This window comes from Hydra viridissima, unplaced genomic scaffold (genome assembly GCF_058129835.1).
Source record: "Hydra viridissima isolate aposymbiotic clone 2 unplaced genomic scaffold, HvirCarnegie_v1 scaffold_19, whole genome shotgun sequence".
In the NCBI taxonomy this organism is placed as follows: domain Eukaryota; kingdom Metazoa; phylum Cnidaria; class Hydrozoa; order Anthoathecata; family Hydridae; genus Hydra; species Hydra viridissima.
The window spans coordinates 243349-265009 of record NW_028324318.1 but is presented as its reverse complement, the minus strand read 5'-3'; the positions used below and the strand labels follow the sequence as shown (position 1 = coordinate 265009).

General features: G+C 29.5%; 3 protein-coding genes across 5 annotated transcripts; 2 read left to right on the top strand and 1 right to left on the bottom strand.

Annotated features, from left to right (window-relative positions):
- Positions 1 to 1254: 1254 nt before the first annotated feature.
- LOC149876501 (uncharacterized) lies at positions 1255 to 6808 on the top strand. Its single transcript, XM_090075257.1, has 5 exons — positions 1255 to 1664; positions 5751 to 5774; positions 6388 to 6450; positions 6524 to 6544; positions 6753 to 6808. Exons 1-5 carry the CDS (start codon positions 1304 to 1306, stop codon positions 6806 to 6808), a joined length of 525 nt encoding a protein of 174 aa, XP_089931383.1. The 5' UTR covers positions 1255 to 1303.
- Positions 6809 to 7519: 711 nt separating this feature from the next.
- LOC149876500 (uncharacterized) lies at positions 7520 to 13259 on the top strand. 3 transcript variants are annotated; one of them, XM_090075219.1, is made up of 7 exons: positions 7520 to 7635; positions 7718 to 9239; positions 9588 to 9752; positions 9974 to 11845; positions 11928 to 12017; positions 12545 to 12601; positions 12730 to 13259. In XM_090075219.1, the coding sequence occupies exons 2-6, from the start codon at positions 7745 to 7747 to the stop codon at positions 12577 to 12579; spliced, it is 3657 nt and encodes a 1218-aa protein (XP_089931345.1). In that variant the 5' UTR covers positions 7520 to 7635; positions 7718 to 7744; the 3' UTR covers positions 12580 to 12601; positions 12730 to 13259. The 3 variants fall into 3 exon arrangements, with proteins under 3 accessions (XP_089931345.1, XP_089931344.1, XP_089931346.1); XM_090075218.1 differs by having other exon boundaries at positions 12243 to 12601; XM_090075220.1 differs by lacking the exon at positions 7520 to 7635 and having other exon boundaries at positions 7961 to 8302; positions 9135 to 9239; positions 12243 to 12601.
- Positions 13260 to 16834: 3575 nt separating this feature from the next.
- Positions 16835 to 21100, bottom strand: LOC149876499 (uncharacterized). The gene is made up of 2 exons (XM_090075170.1): positions 19925 to 21100; positions 16835 to 19817 (listed from the first exon to the last, which is right to left on the bottom strand). Exons 1-2 carry the CDS (start codon positions 20278 to 20280, stop codon positions 19412 to 19414), a joined length of 762 nt encoding a protein of 253 aa, XP_089931296.1. The 5' UTR covers positions 20281 to 21100; the 3' UTR covers positions 16835 to 19411.
- Between the last annotated feature and the right edge of the window lie 561 nt (positions 21101 to 21661).

Here is a 21661-nt window from a genome sequence, read left to right as displayed (position 1 = left end):
AGTTCATCTACCTAAAAATCAGTTAGTGTATTTTAGAGAAGGAGCAGAACAAATGGCTTAAGATCGTGCAGCTCAACGTGATACGCACCTAACAGCATGGTTTAAGTTAAATACAGAAAATGAAAGAGCACATTGCTATTCGTATGTAGACATTCCTTATCACTTTGTATTTGATGACAAACATTGTAAATGGAAGATTAAACAAAGGGGTGGTGATAAGGTGATAGTAAGAATGTATAAAGTTAATCCAACTGGAGAATTGTTTTTTCTTAGACTGTTACTTTTGCAAGTAAAAGGAGCAACGTCTTGGGAGGATGTGTGTACTGTTTATGGTATTGTCCTTGAAACGTTTCGTGAAGCATGTGTTTTGAAAGGTTTGTTGCAAGATGACACTGAATGGCAGAATACTCTTTCTGAGGCGGTTTTAACACATACGCCAAAGCAAATTAGACAGTTGTTTTCAATTATTTTGACCTTTTGTGAACCTGACAATCCTATACATCTCTGGAATACATACAAAGCTTTTATGATGGAAGATTTCATTCACCGCTCAGTCCCTCTTCTAATAGCTTAACAAGCTACTCTTCATCAAATTGAGAAGATTATTAATCAAAGTGGTAAAACGCTGGCTGATTACAATCTGCCTGTTATTGATGAGTTTATAGGCTTAAATCTAGAAAATTTTAATGAAAATGTTCAACAATCTATTGACGAAGCCAATCGAATGAGACTGTTGCTTAATGTCAATCAATTAAATGTATGTAATGCTATTCTTGCTGCACTGAATGAGCAACCAAGTGTAGAAAATCAACATTCTAGATTGTTTTTCATGGATGGACCAGCTGGTAATGGAAAAACCTTTACTTATAATTATTTGATTGCTGAAACCATAAGTAGGGGCTTTAAATCTGCTACAGCTGCATGGACTGGCATAGCAGCAACTCTTCTTTCAAATGGATCTACATTGCATGGCTTATTCAAACTTCCTGTTCCAATATTAGATAATAGCACATGTAATGTAACTCCTAACTCTATGCACGGGGATTTTTTAAGACAAGTTAGTTTGTTTTTGCTTGATGAAACATCCATGATACCTAAACATGCCTTAAATGCAATTGATAGGTTGTTAAAAGATATTTGCAACAACAACTATCCGTTCGGAGGAAAAATCATTCTTTTTGGTGGTGACTTTAGGCAAATTCTGCCTGTTGTGAAAAGAGGACAACCAGCTGAAATTGTGGACTCGTGTATAAAATGTTCTTTGCATTGGCAATGGGTGCAGAAGTTTGCATTAACTTAAAATATGAGAGTACAAGATGGGGAAGGTGAATTTTCCCAATGGCTATTAAAACTTGGGAATGGAACAATACCTGTCAAAGAAGAGGATCCTTCTAAAGGATGCATTGAAATACCAAATCAGTGCATTATTAGAGAAAATGAATCGATTGTTGAAAAGATTTTTGGAGATGCTGATCAAAATGATTATTCAAAACGCGCGATTTTAACACCAACTAATGTTGATTCATTATCAATCAATGAAGAAGTGCTTGAATGTCTGCCGGGTGAGGTCAAAATATATTTAAGTGCTGATCAAATTGACACTGATAACCTTAATGAAAGAAATCACTTTCCTGTTGAGTTTTTGAACAGCTTAACTCCTTCAGGTATGCCACCTCATTGTTTAAAATTGAAAATTGGTTGTGTAATTATGCTACTTAGAAATTTAGATCTCAAAGCTGGGTTATGCAATGGTACTCGAATGAAGGTTTGTGCTCTTCAAAATAATTACATTGATGCAGAGGTTTTGACAGGTGTTTCTGGTGGTAAACGAGTTTTTGTTCCTCGAATTCAGTTGGCTCCATCGGATTCTAATTTACATTTTGTTCTGAAACGTCGTCAGTTTCCTGTCAGATTGGCTTATTCAATGACAATTAACAAAAGTCAAGGTCAAACATTTGATAGAGTTGGGGTATATCTCAAAAAACCGTGTTTCTCTCATGGTCAATTATATGTTGCATGTTCAAGAACTAGAGCATTAAATAGTTTGTTTTTCAAAATTGATAAACATCTCATTCAAGGTATGGTAGGTGAAAAGTGTTACACAAATAATGTTATATTTTCTAATGTTCTTAATTTATAGTCTTTAGATTTTCATTTCGAAAATTTACTGTTTTTAGGTTGTGAGCATATTTTGTATGTATAACTTTATTTATTATTTTAATATTTTTTTTCATAGTTTTTGATAAATATATCTGTCATTTAATATTGTTATAAAATATGTTTATATGTGTTATATACCACCATATTTGTTTATAGTCGTATATATGTTTAAATTATGTTGTTTCCATGTTTTCAAAGTGGTGTGACTTGGCATTATGTTGAGCAAGATTGATAATCTTGCCAGCCAAGCGGTGCACTTATAGCAGAGGTGTGACTTGGCAGCATTTAGTGCCAGGCGGTGTTACTGTCTAGAGCTAGGTGTTGTCTAGCCTTTTTTAATTATTTTGGAAACACATAATAATGTCTGTTAATGTTTAGCGTAATGTGTATGAGAGAGTATGCAACCTTGATCTTTAAATCTAGGGTGTTTTAATGTCCTAAATTTGAAGTAATTGAATAACTTATATTGAACGTAAAAACAAATATACTTTTATGTAGTTATATGTTGAGTAAAAAGATAAATATATAATTAACTTTAAATTGGTTTTCTAATTTTGCTTTTCATATTTTAATTTGGTTTGTTATTTTCGCTGGATTTTAGGATCAAGGGTGTAAATATTCTATTGTTATGTGTTTTTGTTGTGCTGTTTTGTGTTGATAGACTACTTGGCTTACCTTCACGTTGGTGTCTATTGTTAAAAATGAATAATAGGTAGTTTCATTATTGAAACTTACTGCTTTTGTTCATTTACTAAAAGCCAAGGCATCATTATGCCAAAAAAGAAATTTATATCTTAATTTGACTTTTTTTTTTTTTTTTTTTAGAATTGTTAATCCTTTTGTACTTCGAAACAGATTTTATAGTTACATTTTCATGTTTAAAATGAACTTTTATTTCAAAATAGGTTACTATAAATAGGTAAATTGATTTTCAGTTTTTATGTGGTGTTTTTTTTTTTTGTGTAATTATGGTATCATAATTCCTTTTTTTTTTTTTTTCTTTAAGATTTACGATTGACGCTGATTTCTTTTTATTGTAAACTTTTGTCAGTTAAAATGATATAAATATATGCAATTAGTTCAATTATTTTTAAATTTTCTCTATTTTATCTCTAATAATTTGTTGTACCTAATTTGGGGGATCCTTTTAAACCGGGGGTCGCAACTAAAAACCTTTAAAAAACATGAATATGGTAGTTTTGCGCATTTGTCGAATATCGAGTTATTTAAATTTTATAAGGTGTTTAACTAATTAATGAGCTTAGTTTGTATTTGCAACACTTTTGAGGAAAGAAAAAATTCTTATATATGTTAAATTCTTAAATATCCTAAATATTTTTATATATTAAAAAGAAAAACTCTTTTACATGGAAATCATTGTTTTACATTTTATTATTTTGGTAAAAGGTCTTCATCAAAAACTTGATTTCTCTTAATGAAAATAACTATTCTCCTGGCCACCATTATAGCAAAAACGGGGAAGGGAGGTCCTTTATTAGTGTCAAAATATTTAAGAGAATTAAATTTCGAGTAACAAAAGGAATTTTTAGTAAATGGTAGCAAATTACCGTTTACCAAAAACTATTGAAACAAAGAGGCCACAATATAAAAATGGTCTGTTGAACAGACTTAACAAGACCCGGGTGCGGTCAGCTTGGTTAACAGACATGAAAGTATGTCAGGTTAAAAACTACTTTTACTGTTCTATCTTATTTAGCTTCCAAAAATGATTCAAATTGGCTTTAAAGGCTACATTACGTAACCTTTAAAGCCAATTTGAAACATATGTGGAAGCTAAATGTGATAGTACAGTAAAAATACTATTTTAAGATTTTTTGGCTCATAAAAGGGATTTAAGACTTAATCGATTGTGGTTTCCTATTAAACCGCAATAAACAACGATTAGAAAGCAATATGGCCCAGACGGAATATGCGACATAAATATCAAATTTGTATTTTACTCATTCACAAAAAATGGAGTTAACACAAATTGGCTCTCATGTCCAGATATGTTTACTGCACATATTAGTAAATAAACTAATTCTTTGCGTAATGAGTTAGACGCATTGATGAGTTATTTTAGGCATTGAATAAAATTGCTAAACACAATATAATTAATTGAATATGCTAATCGTAATGTAATTTGTAATGATGTAATGCTAAAGTTAAATGCGCTTTTACTTTTTAGTTACTCTTGGTTGTTTTGTTACGCTTAGTGAAGGACAGGTTTTGTTTGTGCGCTGTTAGTTTTTCTTCTGTTCTGGAATTTTGAGATTGGAATTTCCAGTTATTTAAAAAAGCACGTTTCTATTATATCTGTTCTATTACATCTTATCATATCTTTCAAATAGGTTATATTCTGTGTTGTAATTAGCGTAAAAATTGCATTATTGTATAGCGCATCAAAAGGAGCGTTGTGCGTGCGTCATATATTCATTGTAAAGAAATTCATTGTACACAATTAATTTGGAAAATATATATAAATTGTAAAAGCTGAGAAGAAAGGAGAGAACTTTATAAATTGTTATTGTTATGACAACACGGTCATCTTGATTTTACATACTCTATTATCACTTAAATCGTTTGCATTTTTTTTTTTATATCTTAATATGTCTATTTTTATATTAAATTTGTTTCTTATTATATTTCTTTTTATTTTTATATCGAATTAATTAATAGAATGTCCCAAATCGTCGATGAAGGTTTGTATTTATTTAGATGTGTGTCATGTTACTGATTCGTATCATGTTAGGTAGTTAGTTCTTAAAGATATGTTTATTTTTAGTCGCTGAATTACTAAGAAGTAAGTTTTGTTCCCTTTTGTTATAATGAAATGTTGCAATTGCAGTTATTTTGTGTTTGTTGATTTAAATTTACTTTACAATAATAAATTGGTTTAGACGAAAATCTATGTAAATTAATTCAATCCAGAAAGATTAAATAATTATTTTAATATTGAAGTAATTAAAGAGGTTTAAGAAAGAATCGAATTCAATATTTGTTTGCGTTTCTGTTTAAATGACAACAGTATTATAGGAGAAAGTAAGTTAAGCATTTTTACCTTTTAAAAATAGAAAAAAAAAACTTTTTAATGTTTTTTTTTTAAGTAGGTTTAAAATTTCAGGTTTTTAAAATCTTGCATTATAATCTTAAATATTTTTTAATTACTTAAAAAATACGTCTATGTTAAATTACTTTAGGTTGTAGAAAATAGTTTTAGTTTAATGATAAGGTTGTAGACAGTTAGAGCCGATTGAATAGATCAAAGATCGATTTAATCTACTTAACCTACTACCATAGTGAAAATTCACTATCAATTGTTTGTTTTTCTGTTTAGTTGCCAACAATGTAGAGAGAGATAGTAAGTTTTAAAGGATTTATTTTTTTAAAAAGTAACTAAAATGTTTTTTAAAAAAACGTTGTTGACTTTAAAGTAAAATAGTAGGTTTATATAATTTTTACAATAAGACCAAGAACTTAGGTCCTACTTTAAATTGTCAGTAATAAAGAGTAGAAATTTAAAATTCTCAGTAAGACAGCTTTTTATTATATTATATCAAGTAAGTTTAATTAAGATTTATTTTCTTTAGTTGTTAAAGAAAGAGCTAATAATGGTATTAGTTACATAAGTTAAATGAGTTAATTTTTAAAAAGTTAAGTAGATATTTTACCGTCTATACATTTAAGTGCTTTGATTATTTAGATACCGAAGTCAAGGAAGAATTAAGTCAGTGTTTTTTGCTATTAGATATTTGCTAACAGGAATTTGTTTATTTGTACTGTAACTGGAATTTTAAAACTTCAAGTACTTAAGCATTATTTTATTTGTTCTTTTAGGAGAGTTGGAAAAAAAACTAAGTATAAATTATATGATTATGATTATTATAGTTAAATAAATGAAGCATATATCTCTGTAACTCAAAAGTCCAAGGTCAGTTGTCACATTGTAGAAATTGTCAAGGAGAGAGAAAATAGTAAAATAATTAGTCTTTTTTGGCTTATTCTTGATGTTTAAATTTGTTATTTTTTTGTGTTTTATTTAATTTTTCTTGAAGCAAATTAAATATATTTTTGAAAAAAATTAAAAATCAAAAATTAAAAAAAGTGAAAAGCCATTTCTGGACAATCAACCTTTGTCTTCTGAGGTACAGATACTAAGATTTAAAGTTTATCTTAGTTTATATTTTTGGTTTAGTTTATAGTCAAATTTAGTTTACTTTTTGTTAGTTTTAGCTTCAGCTGTCTTTTTTCTTACTTTAGGCAACTTTATGGAGGAAATGAAGGGATTAGGTAAAAAAAATTATAATATATTTATGTCAATATTATTTCATCAATTATTTTGAGGTATATTTTTTATCTTTAGTGTCTGGTAGAAGTACAACTGGTAGGACTGTGTTTTAAATTTTAATTATTTTTCCGGAGAAATATGTGTTATAGGTGAAAGAATTATTTAAATTATTAATATTATTTAGATAAATTCAAATATGACATCTTTCAACTTCGCATTTTACTCATTTTTATTAAGATTAAATTTTTTACCAGTTTAACTCTTTTTTATTTTTTTATTGTTTTTATTTTTTAAACATTTTTAGCATCCTCTTCATCCTGTGAAAATGGTGAGGATATGCTTTATATTTTGATTATATAAAATTGCAAATATTTTTAATTTTTATTATATCCTTCTATTTTTAATTTTAGATCCGTTAACTTTTGAGCAATACAAAAGATATCGCTCCCAACACCCAGGACCTCTCTCGGAGAGGTCCTTTAATAAGTGGTGTACCAATTGCGGTATAGATGAGCCTTCCTTTAAATGGAGGGCCCATCCATACCGGGGTGTTGGGAGACACCGAAGAAAAAACAGCAACCAAAAGGTTGTAAATGTCTTCTATCAGTGATGATATTTATAACCTTTTTGTTGCCGCTTTTTTCACTTTTTTTTTATAATTGTAATTTTTTATTAATTTTCTTTAATAAAATATTTTGTTTATATGGTTTGTTTTAGTCTTTTTTAATTAAAATTTTATTTTTACCAATTAAATTTATTAATTAAACTTAGATATAGTAAACTTGAACCATTACTCAATCAGCATAACATGATATCTTAAAATCACATTCTTTATAATAAAACATTCTTCATAATATAACAATATTTTGTTAAAAATAATTCATTGGTAGTTTAATTTATTACTAAACGTTAAATACAGGAAAGTCTCCCTAATTTGATTGGATAAGAAATCTTGTTCCGCAAAGCCCGAATAACAACTTAATCGTTTGCCGGATCGTAAAAAAGTTTATGTTTTTATGACCATGTATGGATGTACATATATATATATATATATATATATATATATATATATATATATATATATATATATATATATATATATATATATATATATATATATATATATAGAAATATATATACTAAAGAGCACGCTTACAGTTTCCAGTTTCTAATTCGCAATAACGATTGTGAGTTAGCTACTTCTTTTAATAATATAACTATTTTAAACTTTTTTTTTATTATTTCTAAATAACAAATTTTATGTTTAAGGTATCTGGTAGCTTATCTCTAAACAAAATGAAGCTTAATCAGCTTACGATCAATAGTTATAATCGACAAGATGCATACGAGTCACATAAACAATTTATAAAAACTGTTCAAGATTATTCCATCAAAACCAGCCAGTTTTCTTTTGATAAAGTTGAAGATGTGTTTTCTCTTATGAGTTTGCCACCTAAACATCAGTTAATGAGATGGTCAACTGAATTATCTCTCCGTAATAATATTGCAAGTGGAATTCATTACGTAGAATGTAATTTAGGGAAATTCCTCTATGAAAGTGTTCAGCATCTAATAGCGCTTCATAGGGTTCAAGAGATCAAATTAGCAGTTGATCAAGAGCTGACATGGTTTAATTCTCCAAAGTTGGTACCAAAATCAATTGGTATATTCCCTCCTCAAAATTTAATTGAAAAATTCAAGGAATTGCTTTTTAGAAAGCCAGCTAGTACAGAAATTTCAGAATATGGGATGAACCCTAATACTTTAGCTGAGTTATGCTGTACTAGATGGCTCTCCTCAGATCATATGATGCAAATATCTTGTATTTTAAATTCTATTCAAAGCCATTCAAAGGTAATTTACTTTAACTTTATAGGAAATATTGAGCATTATGTGTCAAGATTAACTTCTGTCCCTATTAAATTGATATTAATTATAAATGTTGGAGGAAACAATGAAAAAACATTCTCTGGCACAGATTTTAATCCTGGTTCCCATTGGGCATTTGCAGTTTATAATAATATTGAGTGTAGTTTTTACTATGGAGATTCATTAGGTTGGTCAGTTCCAGATGATTTTTTATGTAAAGTTAAATTATTGATCAGAAAATTGTATCACTTAAATAAAGAGGTTAGCATTACATACTGTCATGATCCAAAAACGCACAGATATGGCGTCAAAAAATGCAGTTCATTATGCAGAGGAAACTACCCAAAGCAGACATGTGGAAATATTTGTGGAGTTATTACTATAATAATTTGTGCGATATCTTGTTTAAATTATGATTACTTTGTACATATAATAAGCAATGATAAAAGAGAGAACAATAATTACATTTTTCTACAAGAGCCTACAAAATATTCTAAATATTTAAGATTGGTTTTAATGTCATGGTTTATTAGTAAAGAAATAAATTTGGATTTTGTTGTTCCTGCTTTAGGCAAAGTTTCTAGCAGTTTCGAAGTGCCTTCTAATGAAGATTTCAAATATACAAATGTTTCTGAATCATCATTAAATAAGAATATTATTGTTAATATAGAAAGTAACAATTTTTCATCTCTAAAATGTGCATTTTGCAATGTTACTTTCACCAAAAAAAAGAATATGCAGCGACATATAAAAAATAAGCACAAATTGATTAATGAAGCTCAAGCATATATTCAGTCAGGCATTTCTTTTTGTCTAGAATGTGGTTTTCAATGCAGACAAATTAATGGTTTACGAAAACATTTATCTGCGGTTCATTTTTATACTTTTCAGGAAGAAAAATTATCATTTTCTAATTTTAAAGGTAGTTATATGTTTTTGAAGTAAATTGTTTTATATGCTTTTATAAAAAAAATGATTTTTATTTATTTTTTTGTTTACTTCTTTAAATTTGAGTTTCATTTTGTTTTCAAGATTTAAAAAAAAAAAAATTAAATAGTTAACTAATTTCACAATACTCACAGGAGTAGATTATTCATAGTTTATATTGTAAGTTATTGTTGCAGGCCCTTTTATAATGCATCTTTCAGAATAGTAGCTTCTTATATTATGAATCATTGCCAAATTTGTAAAGGAATTAAACAATCAGTTATCTGTCTTTCTTATTACCTTTTTTTTATAATTGTTGTTTCATTTTTTTGTTAATGTTTAGAATTTGATTTGTGGAAATCAGATATTGAAAGTAATAACTCAATGCAATATGTTTTACCTTCTGGTGAAAAGTTGGATAAAAATGGTAGGAAAGTATCATACTATCAATGCAACAGAAGTGGATTTTATAAAAGCATGGCAAAGAAAAGAATAGCTAAAAGTAGTGGTATGTTTCACTGAAATAGTCTCTGAAGACTACTTTGTTTATTTTTTAATTATTTTTATGTTTTGTTTATATTATTAGAATTTTCTTTATTATCTTTCTTTAAAACAATTTAAAAAGTTATGTATAATATATAAGTACAGTTAATTGTAATCTTAATAGTTACAATTATCTATTTACCATAATAGATTATTTATTACCATAATGAATATTTTACAAAATAGGCACTCGAAAAATTGCAAAAAATTGCACATCCACTCTAAAAGTTTACCAAAACTTAGATGGAACAATTCTGGTTCACGCTTGTTATTCTCACTATGGACATAGCAATGAAATTCAACATATTTCCCTATCAAGTGCTCAAAGACTAGAAATTGCCAGCAAACTAAAAATGGGTGTAACCAAAGATAGAATCCTAGATGATATTAGAGATGAAATGGGTTCTGTTCAATCCAGATTACATTTAACTCAATACCAAGATATTAAAAATCTCGAAAAAGCATTTAACATTAATTCTATACAGCTTCATGCTAATGACCAAGATAGTGTTGCAATTTGGCTAAAAGAGTGGCAAATGAAGGAAAATAATCATGTTTTACATTATAAATTACAGGGAGAGTCAGATACATTTAATAAACTTAAAGATGCTGACTTTATCATTATAATGCAAACAGAGCATCAAAAAAAAATTTTACAACAGTTTGGCAAAAATGGTGTTTGTATTGATTCTACACATGGCACAAATGCCTATGATTTTCTGCTGACAACAATATTAGTTATTGATGAATTTGGAGAGGGGCAACCTGTTGGATGGTGCATATCAAATAGTGATTCATTCAGATTTCTAAAATTATTTTTTATAAAACTAAAAGAACATTCTGGAAATTTTTGTCCAATTTGGATAATGAGTGATATGGCATCACAATATTACGAAGCGTTTTGTGATGCTTATTTGTGTGAGCCTTTAAAGTTCTGGTGTACTTGGCATGTTGATAAAGCTTGGAGAGAAGAATTGCATAAAAAAATACACAATATTGAAATGGAAGCAGATATATACAAACGTATTCGCTTTCTTTTACAGCTAAGTGATAGAAACCTATTTGATGACTATTTACAATTATTAATGAATTACTTGCAATCATCTGATTTAACACAATTATTTGCGGAGTATTTTGAGAAATATTGGGTCAGTAATAAACAAAATTGGGCATTCTGTTATCGTATGGGTCTTGGCATAAATACAAATATGTATGTTGAATCTTTTCACAAAGTCTTCAAGTACAGTTACCTACAAGGCAAGCATAATAAAAGAATTGATAATTGCTTGTTTGCTTTGTTAAAGTTTAACAGAGACAAAGTATATGAAAGAATAATAAAATTAACTAAAGGTAAAATCAGCTTCAAGTTGAAAATGGTGCATTCTAGGCACATTGCAAGTCTGCAACTGAATGAAAGTTTTACTTTGGATGATAAAGGAGCAAGGCTAGTACAGTCTGAAACAAATGCTTGCCTATACAGAGTTTTAAAACACCAAGAATTGTGTGAAATAAACGAATGCCTCACAAAATGTCCAGAATGTAAAGTATGTGCTCATTTATATAGTTGCGACTGTATGGATTTTCTAACCAAAAATATCCCCTGTAAACACATTCATTTAATACATCGTCTTAGCAGGGTTTGTGAAACTAAAAAAAATGAACCTATTCATTTGCCAACACATTCTATTGAATTAGAGTGTAAAGTTGTAAAAGGATGTGAACCTGCAGATATTAATATTTTAAAAAATACCATTATTAAAAATTTAAACAATCTAGTTAATTTAGTTACCTGTAGTACAGTATCAGATGAAGAAGGTTTGAAGAGCTTACACAAAAATATATCATTAGCTCAAAATACCTTTTTAAACTTAACAACAAATAAGCAAAATGAATTACATTTCAAAAGTAATGTTCCATCAAACACTCAAATAACCAAGCAGTCTCCATTTTATTCAACAAAAAAAAAGCGTAAAACATCAAACATAAGACTTGCAAAGCCTTCTGCAGATGAAATAGATAGTTTTCTTGATTTTACCAACTGGAATTTAAAAATAAAAGGTATATATATATATATTTTGGCCTTACTGATATCTATATGTTCAATTTTATGCTTTTAAATATGTTTTTTTTTTTTATCAAGACTCTCAATTACAGTCATCAAGTAAATTAAAGAAGCCAAAACTTGAAACACAAACTAATTGTATTATTAAAAAAAACATTTTATCACCAGGTAAAATACTTTTTTTGATTTTTTAATTTCAATCAATACTGCTTATTTGGTGTCATATATGTTGTATTCATTACTTTTTCCAAAACTTAAAGCTAGCATAAGTTCTAAACCATTGCATATATACACTTTAGCCTATTTGAAACCCTTGTTTCAATAATTAGTTTACCTTTTTGATTGTTTTGCAATTTGATTTTTATTATTTTACTTTGATTGATTAAAATTTAGATCAGAAAAAAATTTTGGAATTTTTTGGGTACAGAAAATCGCATACAAATCATATGTTGACTGAAAATGAACTGAACATAGATACTGCTCATCTATCTCCGGAAATAATTAACCATGACATTACAATTATCCAAAGTTTAATATATCCGGAAGTATTTGTCAAAGTTAAAAAAAAACGTTTATTTGACCATGCATATAGTATTTACTTTGTCTAATTTTTAATGCTATGCAAATAAACTCATTGACTAATGAAATAGCCATATAAAAAATTTTTTTTTTTTTCATTTTTGACTTTATGAAAGACTATGTGGCCAAAGTTGAAGTATCAAATTGGTAACTATGTACCTATAACTTTGAAGGTATCTAATATTAAATATTTTGTCTTCAAGATCCAGTAATACTCAACTATTGATGATATTATTAATATGAAAGACTTTATGCAGCAATTTCTTTAGATATTTTTTAAAGAAATTGTTTTTGTTTTTAGCCAAAGAAGCCATTTTAGCCATTGTTTTTAGCCAAGGAAGAACTGAAAGTGGATTTATCAAGCATTAACATGAATTACTACATCAAACACTGGATTAGTAGTTACTATAAAAAATATTTTTCAGTTAAGAAAAAGAGTGATGATAAGTTAGTTTAAAAAAAGGAGTTATTAGAAAAAATGTTGATGCAACTTCAGTAATAGAACAAGATAAATTATGTTGTAGTGTGATTCTTATTGTTTTTGGAGTTTCTATTGAAAATGTTTATACAACACATTTGTGCATTACTGAGATTAACAGTTTTGGTGTGAAGTGTTAAAGTAAAAGATTTGATTGTGGTTTTTTACAATTTAGAAAAAGTTTCACTCTAACTAGTTTTGTTTAATTAAATATTTTTTACTTGTCTTTGATGTGTTACATTTTTTGATGTTTTAATAACCTTTCAGTAGTCTGTTTTTAATAGATTATATAAAGAAATAATGTTGGTTACATCATTATAATATTATTTAAATAACAGAGCTTTTGCAACACATAATTGTGTAATGTATTATACAACAAAGTATTTTTATTAAATTAGTTTAAACTAATTTAATAAAAACTTCGATAATTTCATTCCCAAAACTTCTTTCATTTACCAATTTATATTTGTAATTGCAGTTTTGTAGATATTTAATTGCATATTTAACTCCCAATATGTCGGCTCTCCAAGGGGCAGATAAGTTAATTCGAGTAAGCAAATGTTGGAGTTAATGAGTCATTATATAAGTCCAGCTTTTAACCTGTTTTCTATGTTTGGGTGTATTCAGAATTTTCAGAGCAAATGAAATATCAATTAATATATTTATACATAATTCTGTATTCACATAAGAAAAAAACTTTTAAAATTTCAACAACACACTTTTTACCGTACCCAATGTGGATTTAAATCAACAATTACAAATAAACACCATGAAATCTATAATTAAAAATATTAGTTCATTCTCCACAGCATTTGTTTATTACTTCCATGAAGCAGCAGCGGCAGCTGTTTATGGTTTTCAGTGAAGAGATATTTTTATCAGAGCAAGAATAGAGGACAGAGATGTTGTTTTATTTCTTTTTGCAATTGCAATTACTCCCTCTGAAAACGGGGGTTGTTGCGGTTTTATTGTCTTCTGTGATTTAAGCGCGGCAGATTTTTTATAAAATTGATTCGAGTCAGGGAACAGATCAAAAAAGTTACAAAATTCGGTCAAATGTTTTACCCCAAATTAGGTCAAATATATTTGCCTATTATAAATTGTGAAAAATCTCTTTCGAACAACCCTTTCAGTATGGCAAAAAGATTTTGTTAAAATTGTGTAAATTTTTAGATGCGATGGCTGGGGTAATTTAAAATTTTAGTGTTTTTGGCAACGGCTCCAAGTGCCATTTTATCCAAAAAAAATTGTTTTTTTAGCTATTGTTTTAAAATATGTGTCTCACGCGGTCCTTATCTCTAAAAATATATTTATAATATTTCATATACGTATTCCACATATATCATATAGAAGTCACTAAGTCCGGCAAACGAGAATAATGTTTTTCGGACTTTGTAGACCAATTTTTCGCCATCCAATCAAAATAGGGAGACTTTCCTGTATTTAACGGCTCGTAATTTATTGAACTCTCTGCTTTTAAAATTTTCTATAAATCAAGTCAATATGTTTTGCTATATAAATGCAATTTATTTAAATCTCAATTTCATTTTATCTTTTTTTATCGATTTATTGTTTGGCTATTTGAAGCATTAGTTATTTTGTTTTTTAGTTAGTATTTTAAATCTATTGTAATGTCTTTTAAATTAAACTAAATTCTACTAAGAGCCAACATGAAATAACGTCATAAAACAACACCGAGGAGCTGCATGACAGTAGCTTAAGTACAACAACAGGTTACCGAAACTCAGGTATATTGCCTTTCAGTTTGTTTGGTTTTTTTTTTTTCTTTCTCTCCCTCTCTCTTCATTCTATGTCTACATATATTTTACAATTTTTTATTTAGGATTATCGTATGACGCATTAATGCAATATAAAAGATGAAAGTTTACATTTTTTAAATTTGTTATACACATGTTTGATTGTAAATTAACTTTTTTTTGTTTAAAACGTATTTGTACTCAATGGCTTAGTTATTTTTTATAAATTTATTAAGTAATGTGTATTTAACGTTTTAAAGTCAATTTCCTTTCTTAAAGAAACATGTAACAAGTAGCTACTAAATAATTAATAAATCAAGTATAAATTACGTTCGCTTTACGTTAATGTGATTAAATAAACTACATGATATAAAAATATAACAATATTTCCGATTTATTTTTTCGTCAATTCAAAGCATGTTGATGCGCTATTATTTTGTGTTAGTAACTAAAAACGCAATATGTTGAATTATGTAATGTAGAGGAAAATGGTTTTGCCCCACTCTGATATGACTCATGTCATGTAAATTACGAAAATAATGTTAAATAATTGGTAAATTATTTTACCTCCGCAAATTTTTTATTTTCTTTTTGCAGATGGTTTAATCTTTACAATTTAAAGGGCAAAACCTTAACTAATACCCTAAAAGGGTATTAGTTAAGGTGTTGCAACTTAAAAATTGTGGAAAACAGCCACTATAAATTAAGTAACAGACCGACCATAACCCGTATTACGCACACCTATCCAAAAATGGTCCCAACCTCAATTTTGAAGACCGAAAAAACGACCGATGGGGCATTAATCTGCAATGTCTCAGATATCACAAGATGAAAAAATTAAAATCTAATCTCTATAGCCAAAGGAGTAAAACACATTTAAAGTTTATAGCGATTTGCGCAACTCATCGCACTTGGGGCCTTGGATGTTTTGAGAAGGGAATATTAGTGGCTAATTCTCAATCGAAAATCTCGATACTTCTCGTAAAATCTCGAAACAAATTCTTGAAAGTTGTAAAAACCATATCTCCATCGAAACTATTCTTGAAACTCAGCGTCATTTCGAGATCTCGTATTGTAATGTCTTGAAACAAAAATTTTTTCAAGACGCCCGAGCTAAGCTAAATCGGCGCTACTGCAGTTCCTCCACCTTCCCCACCTCCACCTTTTTTGATGATTATTTATGTTAGGGATTTTTATGCTGATTCAGAAAAATATAAAAACATACACCTGAAAATCAACGGAAAGTGCTCTAATTCGAAGTCAAAGTTTAAAAAAATTTCACTAAAAACCCTAATATTCGCCATTTTTTTTCAAAACGCTTTCATTTTTAACGAAAATCAATTAGCGTTACATTGCGCAATGAACAGACATGGTTTCCATCAGCCTTTTCACTATTATTTAAAAGTATTATAACGAAAGTGTTATAACGAAATAAAATTAATGAAAAATTTCAAACAAAGGTTGAAAATGGAATTTGAGAATTTAGACAAATTGATGAATAATATATTAATAAACGGCTATTTTAATTGCCTCAAAAATTAGATAAACATACTTTTACGACTTTTTTTAACATAAAAACCATGCTACTAATGTATTGCTTTTCTCAGCAAAAAGATCATTTTATTATTTTCAAAATGACGAATATAAGGGTTTTTAGTGAGATTTTTTACAACTTTGACTTCGAATTAGAGCACTTTCCGTTGATTTTCAGGTCTATATTTTTATATTTTTCTGAATCAGTATAATATTTCTATCATAATCAATGATAAAAAAAATGGGGGCGGGGGGGGGGGGGGGAAATGTAGTAGTGCCGCTATATCTTCATTTCTAGATGATAATATAAAATCTTTATTAGATCTTCATTCTGTTGATGATGATTTTTCGTTCTATAAGTTTCTTTTTTAACATTTCAAAATCTAGTTGATCGTTCTTTTATACTTCGCTGACGTTGCTTTTTCTCGCATTTTCTATAGTTCAAATTTTGTCATTAAGTAATGAAAATATTTGGGAAAAATTTTAAACCTGAAATTATCTGAAATGAAAATTTACTGAGAAAAGACCCGAACAAATAAAGCCGAATACAAATAACCCGAAAATATAAGCTAAAATAAAAGTTCGGAAAAAAAAAGCCCGAAAGTCTATAAAAAATGAACGCGAATTGTAGTAGAGACAGTAGCATGTTAAGTTACTAAATTTACTACTGTGGGACACATCGTTAACACCATTATGAACAACCGATATGTTCGACATTCCGGACGGACTTGTATTATCAACATCAATTAAAATTTCTAGATATCAGTAATTTGATTCTCCTACAGGTTACTTTGATATCTGGGGTGTTACGTGATGAGGCACAATATAAAGGATAAGGTTGAAATGTGGGAAAAGGACCAACAATAATTAATTCATGTGCATTTATTTTTAAACGCTAGAGTTAGATTTTTAAAAAATGATGTTTTGTATAAAAGTAATCATTTCAAAGAATTCACGGCCTGGTTTTCATTTTGATAGAATGAAGACGTTGAATAAAAGAACATATTCATTTGCATTTTATTTATAACGTAGAAAGGGCTCGAAATTAATTGTCGAGAATATCTTATAAGGTTTTTTTTATTATTAAATAAGTTTAAAATTTCTGTTAGTGACTTTTTAATAAAGTAACTTTTAAAATAGTTAAGATAGTTTATTAGCAAAATGTATGGATCTAAAACTTTATTTTTATATCTAATACCTCAAGTTAACCCCCCGCAAATTTTTAATTTTATTATGTATTTTTATTCTTAAACGAATGTTTCTGAATAATCATTCTGTTTCTTCATATATCAACATAAAATAGTAAAATAACGAATATAAAAGTGTTATTGTGGTATAATGATTGTTTATTAGGGATTTTGAATCAAACGATGGGGTTTGGGTTAACCCTTACCCTAAACCTAACCCTTAGGGTCATGGGGTTAAGTCGGGTCTGTTGTTATTTTAAATTTTATTGGAAGCTTTGAGTCTTATTTAGGTTAATATGATGGATTTTTATTATCTTTTCGCATATATGTCTAAATTTCAAATGTATTAGGGATTGAAAATAGGGATTTCAAATGTTTTAGATATTAGCAATCACAAATGGATTAAAAACGCTATTATTTAACTTTGGTAATTTATTTCTTCAAGCACTGTTGCAAATGTTCCATAATGTTTGCGCGTAGGCCATATATTCTCTTAGACTATCGTGGCAGACTTCGTTATTGTATTTGGCTGCCATATCACGCAGTATGCAACGTAGTTCTTGCCAAGGAACATTGGCATAAAATTTGTGGAGACCTGTTTCAGCTTTTGCTGTTTTCCATTCTCTTTTGATAATGGATTCAGAAATGATCATTCTAAGGGCGGTTAGAGCAATGGCCAAGAACGTAGTTCTTTTGTATTTTTAACCCCTTGGTTTGTACCAATCAGTTTCATTTGGTATAATTAGCCCATCTAAGCAATAAAAACATGTTTAGTTTAAGAAGCTTCTTATCTAGTAAATATTGTTTTTCCATTCTAAACATACCACACTTTAACTTACCGATTGTTGACACTTCTCTGCTCACACTGACTTGCTTCGCTTGGGGTTTCACTTCTGAAAAAACTATTAGCCAGAAAGAAACAGTTATATATATGCATTACTTAAAATTGCATTTAAATTCCAAACGTTTTTTTACTTATATACATTACCTGTTGACTTGCTTGTGAAGCTTGTGTCCGTTTTACTTATTACTAAATTAGTATCAGACTTGTTTGTTAAAACTAAAATAAGTTTTAGATAAACATAGTTGGGCGAGAGAAAAATAAAAAATTTAATGAATGAAAAGCGAATGTTAACAAATAATAAGGATTTTAAATGCTTTACCTGCGTACTCTTCTGACTATTCTGACTTATTAATACTTCGACTTCCACTTATTAAAAAGTTAATGTCTGAAATAAAAGCAGATTAAGCTGATGGTAAATGTTTCAATGTTAATTAAATAAAAAAGTTAGTTCATCTGAATTAAAACTCTAAATAATGTGTTGCCTGTTGGATCAGCCTCTGGAACAGTTTCTTTTTCAACGATGGCATTTGTTTTCATCACCAAATCTGTTTCTAAAACATACTAACGTTTTTAAATTGACGTTTAAATGGTGTTCAGTTAAAGAATAGTTGTGAACTATACCTTCCACTTCTTCAGGAACTCGAATTGGGCATTAACGTTTGCCTCAAGATACTAAGCAAGTTCATCATCCTCATAGTTAACCAAGCAAGTTCATCATCCTCATACTTAACTGAGAACTCCTCTTCAATGTGCTTGGAAGTTTGTGTAATCCAAACTCTCAGATCTTTTGTTGTGTGGTTCTCGGTTTTTCTGTAGATGTTGAACTTCTCACCCACTCTCAAACTGATCGAAGCAGCAGCTCGATTGGCAAAGTGAGCAACATAAAACTTCTCAGTTGTGGATGGTTTGTTCTTCATGAATGTCGAAATGATAAAAAAAATTCAATTATAAACTAGTTTATAGACATAAGCAACAGTGTGTAAGAGAACTACGGAAAACTCGCTTACTGTTGCAAACTCTGTCAAGTTTTCCTCTCCAATCCCACACATCTCTATTGCAATTGAGACTCTGATTCGTGTGGGACAGATCCGTTTAAAGTCGCTTGCCGCAGTATACACTTCTGCCTTCGAGAAAAATTTCGACATTCCGTTCGAAAATGCGGAATATGAAATCTTAGACTTTCCTTACTGTTCCGAAGAGTGGTTGCTTGGTAGAATCAGAGAAAGGACAGATAACTGGCACAAAAGTCCATCACGAATTTTTACCAACTCGTGCATTAAAGGTTCATCAACAATGATCACTTTTGTTCCGTAGAGAAGAGATGTTTTGTATCGATCTGACTTGAAGCACCATGCGTCAGGGTATGTTTCATCCTGTACCATGGACTCAACGTCACTGCACATCATGTTGATAAGATTGGAGGCTCTTGTAGCATTAAACATGCATATCATTACCAACAGATAGTCTCTTGCATCCACCACTTCAAGTTTTAATGGCAAATAATCCAGATGGAGCAGTTTCTTGCAATCATCTTTGATGTGCTTGCTGTTGAAATATTTTTCCCTTACCGCTTGTGTAAGGACGTTTGACCTTTTCAAATATTTCATGTCCATCTCTCGTTGTTTTACCAACGGAATTAGCATGGAGGTTACTTCACTTATTTTTCCTTCAATCACGTCAATGTAAGGACGTTTGACCTTTTCAAATATTTCATGTCCATCTCTCGTTGTTTTACTAACGGATTTAGCATGGAGGTTACTTCACTTATTTTTCCTTTAATCACGTCAATGTCAGAGTTTTTCACCCCTGCATAAATTCTTCGGGTAATTAAAAATTCCAGAAACATTCTGAGCGATCCTAGCTTGCTGACAATAGTCAGTGGCTGAGTGTGCGGTCTTTGATCCCTCGTAGGCAACTTTTGCTGCTCCTTTATAGTTCGAATTAAAGGAGCAGCGTAGTAATCCATCAAGAGATTTTCATCGCATAGTGTGCATAAAGGAATTACTTTAGAAGGAAGAATAACTTTTTTAAAGTAGGGTCTAACAAGTTCCATAATGAAGTAACGTTGCTTACATGCAGAGCAGCATTAGTTTTTTGCTGCATTTTAACCAGGCACAGCCACCTTTTGAAGTCCTCCAACAGAGGAACAGCAGCGGTATAGTAATACAGAAAGGTTAAGTGCGCTATCTTAAATCGTCGTTAGGGTTAGGGTTAGGGGTATAGTTTTAACACAAAAACTGGTTTCGTGCCGACGCGTGATGATATGTGCGATATACCCAAAACCTAAAAAATGTATGACCTAAGAAAATGCTCATGTTAGTGCATTGGAATGCGATTTTTGGCGCGTGGTGTATACTTGTTAACGAGGTAAAAACGAAAAATTAAATCGATATTAGTGTCAGTCTCGATCGGTCTCGCTGTCCCAAAATGGAAGCAAATCGATATGGTTCCTAACAAGGGTATGAAAATAAATGAAAAACGTCGAAATTTAGTGTGACTAAATAAGTAAAAAGCGAAGTATACCTGATAGAGGTGAAATAGTTTAAATAGTTATAGGTAGCTTAGTGTTTGAAAAGCGCGAGTAACTTTCGTTCAGGGAAAAAAAAAATAAAAAAAGCGCACATTAGTGCATGGTGTTTTGTAAGCATGACGCGTAGATCGTACGACGGAAAGGATCGAATTTCCATTTGTTTTCGTTTTAGATATATCAAATGACATATATATATAAATGCTGTTAATTTTCACATGGCGTTTATATAACTTAGTAGCAGTTTCAAAAAATGGTCGTTAAAGAAGAAACCGATAAAGCAGCTAAAGGAGATGAGAAAGAAATAAAAACTCGAAGTCGAACTAGGTTATCGATGAAAAGAAAATGTATTCATATAGCAGCCGAAGATTTAAACGAAAGCGACGTGGCAGTGATGGTTTGTAGTTACTGCAAGAGAGATGGTGTTATGGAGTTTGTTAAAAAAAAAAAAACGGTCGTACGACGAAATACCAGGTGGAGTGTGTTTTCTGTCAGGGTCGAGGAGAACTGAGTTTGGTTAAGGCCGGCACGACGCTAGATGGGAAAGAAGTGTTTTTTCCTTTCGAAAGAGAATGTTTAAAAAAACACAAAGTAGCCATTTATTAATAAAATGTATATTTTAAATAAAATAAATTTTACAAAATATAGCTTTGGTATATTTGGTCTCTACGAGTTAGATCGAAACCGTTTTCAGTTCGCTTATACATAAAATCCATCATAAAATTTTTTCTTAATACAATCAACGTTTTTATTAGAGGGTATTCGTAAAAAATGACATGAAAATTTATTTCCAGCGGCGTTAATCTATAAAATACCGTGTGCTCTTCGAAATAACAATCTTTATTTTTGAAAAACAAATTATAGCTGATTTCATCTTCAGTACATAATGAATAGAGCGTAAAATGAT